Source organism: Cryptomeria japonica, chromosome 10 (genome assembly GCF_030272615.1).
Source record: "Cryptomeria japonica chromosome 10, Sugi_1.0, whole genome shotgun sequence".
In the NCBI taxonomy this organism is placed as follows: Eukaryota; Viridiplantae; Streptophyta; class Pinopsida; order Cupressales; family Cupressaceae; genus Cryptomeria; species Cryptomeria japonica.
Window position 1 is genome coordinate 902,075,196 of NC_081414.1, and position 4,748 is coordinate 902,079,943.

Sequence of the window (4,748 nt, forward strand, 5' to 3'; positions counted from 1 at the left end):
CATTCAATTGAGCTTTGTTACCTCATAGGGGCTTCACTGGCTAGGTAATATTATATCACGTGCATTCATATTGGGGGTTTTAATATCCCAAAAATTGAAAACAATATATTGCCTATCTGGTGAAAATAGGGGGGTTTTTAATTCGGGCAATGTATTGGGAGGGGATGACAAAAAAGGAGTTTAGGGCAATCTTTTTTGAAAATAGGGGGATTCTTTAGTATGCCATGAATGTATGTACCCTATGTACCCAAGTTCACTAAGTGAAGCCCCTGTGTGTTACCTAGGTACAAGAAAGAGGTAAAAGAGATATTTTCCCCTAAGGGGATTTGATGGACTACCAAATATTGACTTGTTGTACATATAACTAGTTGGTAGGGTTAGTATTATCAAATTTTGGAATATCTAGTTTAGGTATGCATTAGGGTGTATTAATATCCTAAGAGTTTAAAAAATCCTTATTGTTAAATTGTTGGCTCGTGTCTAGATGAAAACATTCCATCCTATTGGTGATTTTTATGTATTCTAAAGAAATGGCATCCAATGTATACTAGATTAGTTAGAATGTTAAGTTGATCTAGTCTAGCAAGATGTGAATTGATATCAAACTATATTATGTGAGATTTATCATATAATAATTCTACTAAAAGTTCCAAGTTGGTCCTAGGATTTGTGCCACTAGCCATAATGAACACTTAGGTTACCAAAGTTGTATGGAGAATCAATTAATGTGAAGAGACAATAGAAATGAGGTAGGTGCTTCTATGGAATGGGTAATGTGCTAGGCTTAAAAAAATGTTCTTGAAATTATTCCATTATTTTTTACAAATAATACTTTATGGGCATTTTTTAGATAAAATGAGAGAATTCTTTTTGGTTTAGGAGAAATTTAGCCTAAAATTTACAAATGGGAAAATTACATAGGAGCCAAACTTGTTATTTTGATGGAAATAAAACTCAGAACTTGGAGATTGAATTATAGCTTTTATAGAATGTGGTGTGTTTTTCTAATAATTTATTGCCCAAAAGTACTTAGAATTCTAACAATCTACTTAATTATTTTAGATTTTGACCTTTGATGCCCCAATTTGTGTACATATACTAAGATATATAGGAACATTTTCTAAAGGATGTGTGTGTGTGTGTGTGTGTGTGTGTGTGTGTGTGTGTGTGTGTGTGTGTGTGTTGTTATGAATCAAATATGTGTTACTAATATATTATTGTGTGCATGTGTGTAGGGTTAGGGACATGGTTATACTGACATGAAGAAAGACCAAGGGTGTATTATCCACCCTGTATTCAATGACAAACACTTACTTTATTGTATTGCCTTATTTACTTTAACATACATGAATAATGCAAATTTGAATGTATATTAACCTGAGGAAAAAATGTAGAGGAAGAAAGGGTAATATTTCATACTTTTCATTATGTTGTACTTTCCTTATGCATGTTTAGAGATGTACTAATTTAACACTTAATTTGGATCAATTATATACACAAACTGACAAAAGCTTAAAATCGTCTCTCCATCTAATCAATTTAGCCTCCATGTATTTTTAAACATAAAAGTTCATCAATTTACATATCTTGTACATGATTGTTACTCTGATTCTATTGATAGCTAGGATCATCAACATGATCTCACCCCCTAGATCAAAAAATCACTTTGCACTAATTTCACCCAATTCAACAATGTGAATGTTTGTCATTTGTTGAATGCGCGCCAAATTTGTTTACATTTGGCTCTAAGTTGTCATATAAAAAAATGTCCTAATACCCTAGTCTGACACATCCTTCAATCACCATTCATCTTTTCAAAGTGAAAGGAATTATATCATTGTAGATAATGTAAGCCTTTGTATTTACATCAAAGAGTAGATATCATATCAATCTTTATGAGTCATTGTGTATCAATCATGTTGTTGGTCTTATGAACAACAAGAATGAGGGTCTACCTAAGTCATAAGAAAGTCCAACATGTCAACCCCTCATACATAGACTCCTAAAGATGTTTATTAGTTTGAAGTGCTTAAAAAGCAAATATTAAAAATTAGACAAAAACAACATTTCTTTTTCAAATATGTAGTACAAATAAACCAAAAAAATTACTAAGATACAAAAAAACATTAAATACCAATTTAAATACAAACATTACAAACATGAATCAATCTAAAACAATAAAACCAATAATATTAATATATCATAATCATCTATGTATCTTTCCAATCTTTAATTATATTCTTACTCCTATTTAATGTCAGTCATACTTAAATGATTGAAGGATTTAGTTAACACGAAATAAAGAATGGAAATCTGCCTTTTCAGAGTACGTCCTTTCAATTACTTTATGCTTAATTTCATATTTCATTTGTTGATACTTATCCATCGAAAATAAAAAAAGATTTTCATGGAACCACCGTGGCAATAAAAGTAGGAGTCATATCAATGAATAGAAAAAAAATCTTGGCTTATTCTACCAAACCATAATAACCAGGTACGCTTATCTATTATTAAATGGATCATCACAATCTTCAAGATTTATCAATTATTACATTGACCATTATAATGCTAAATCTTTATCCACTATTACATTATAATTACGGTCGATAAGTGTTACTTATAACTGTAATAACGGTAATTAACTGTGATAATCTGCATAAAGAATATATATATATATATTTTTTTAATTTTTTAATTTTTTTTAATTTTTTCCTATAAAACAATGAGATATAACTGTGATGATCTGCATAAAGAATTCAAAATTAATATATTATAAAATGCACAATTTCTATAAAACAATGAGATATAACTGTGATGATCTACATAAAAGATTCAAGATTAGTATATTATTAAACGGACAAATTCTATAAAACAATGAGATATAACTGTGATGACCTGTATAAAAGATTCAAGATTAATATATTATGAAACGCATAAATTCTATAAAACAATGAGATAATGAGATATAACTGTGATGATCTGCATAAAAAATTCAAGATTAATATATTACGAAATGTATAAAATCTATAAAACAATGAGACAAATGCATTTTCCATTTACAACAAAGAAAGTGAAAATACAGCTCATCCAAGACTGTATCATCTCAAACCAGAATCAATGCATATTGCATGAAATATCATGGCGGAAACTAAAAAGAATTCCTTCTTATTGCAACTGCAAGCCTGTTGATCATGCTATCATCGAGGCGATAACAATAAAATTACAGGAATACGGATCGGCAAATGAATCGAAACTATTCCCAAACGTATAAAAATAAAATAAGATCTGTTAAACCTTCTCAGGAGAGAATGTCACCAAAATCTACTCAAACTCAGCTAGATAAATCAAATCGCAAAGCAGAATTCTACCTACGGAATGGTAAATTTCCAGAGCTTAAGCTTAACATCCACCTTGCAGCTCTTATCTTCTATTTTCACAGCACGATTCGCCGCCAACTTATCAACAGTCAATCTACAGCGCAAATCGACAATAACCTTTGGCGATTTCCATCCCCAAACCTTAATTTTGACAGGCGCATCAATTACTACATCGAGCGGCACCTTCGCTTTAGCCTGCTGCGAATTCAAGCTCGATTTCAGCCCCTGCGAGAATTGAACCCCGGACCCCGTGAGAGTCGCCTTGAAAACACTAGTATTCTGGTGCCCCTGGTAGAAGGCCGGGAAACCGCCCGAACAGAGCTCTTGTCCGGAAAATAAAACCGCCAGCCGATTATGCTTCTCGTAGTAAACCCCGATCTTCTTGTTAGGGTTTCTAGCGCGGACTGTAACGGCGAATTGCGCGCTTAGGGTTTCATCCGTACTAAAACTGAACCTTTTCACGGAAATTCCTTGCACGTCATACTTCGGAGCCTGGGGTTTGTACAGAAAGTACAGCACGGCTCCGGCAATGGCGACGATCAGGAGTAAGAGAAGCACCAGAGCAACAATCCAGCAAAAGCAGCAGCAGCAGTGATTCCGCCGCCGGCGAGGCGGACTAAAATATTCTGGCCTGAAAGGACGCCTTCTTTGCGAAGGTCCATTATGCGTCTGCTGCTTGGGGTACTGAACAACGTATGTTCCGGCTGGGGGCGGCGGTGGCGGCGGCGGCGAGGGTTTCCCTTTGGTCTGTTCATTTTCCGCCGGATAAATGCGCTGATTCTCTCCCATTTCACAGTGCAGTGAATCAAAGCAGAGCTGAAAAGATTTGTGGTGTTGTTCAGGCTGGCGGAAGGGGCAAATTTGGTGCAGAATGGCGTGGTTTGAAGGGGAAGATAATAGCTTTGCCTGTGGGGTCACGCGCTTTCAACAAACACGGATCGAGCCATCAAAATCAGATATATTTGAAATGTGCTCCCGCAGAGCCTGGTGCGGTTCAATCGCTGTCTTTCTTTTTTTGAGACAGACCGTTGTTTTCCGTTTCGTCCACCGGGATTTGTATTACCGGGATCTGTATTTCCGGGACCCGTACGTTCTGGCGGACGCCACGGCCAAGTTAAATCTATTCTTATTTCTTTGCTTGTGATAGGTTGTAGTTTTTTTTTATTATGTCGGTATCATAGGTAAGTTGTGGTGGTAGAGTTTATGTCATTAGGTCCTAGTTTCATTGGGGTGATATTGTTGAGTGTTCGTATTGGGGATGGGGTAATCTCGAGTTCAGTTCGGCAAGGCATATAGCCAAGTTAAATATATTGTTATTTCTTTGTTTTGATAGATAGTAGTTTTTTAATTATATTTGGATTGACATAGTGT

General features: G+C 34.9%; 1 protein-coding gene across 1 annotated transcript; it reads right to left on the bottom strand.

The window, feature by feature from the left end:
* Window positions 1-3,144: 3,144 nt before the first annotated feature.
* Window positions 3,145-4,369, bottom strand: LOC131032028 (NDR1/HIN1-like protein 13). Its single transcript, XM_057962931.2, has one exon. The coding sequence runs from the start codon at window positions 4,164-4,166 to the stop codon at window positions 3,369-3,371; it is 798 nt and encodes a 265-aa protein (XP_057818914.1). The 5' UTR covers window positions 4,167-4,369; the 3' UTR covers window positions 3,145-3,368.
* Between the last annotated feature and the right edge of the window lie 379 nt (window positions 4,370-4,748).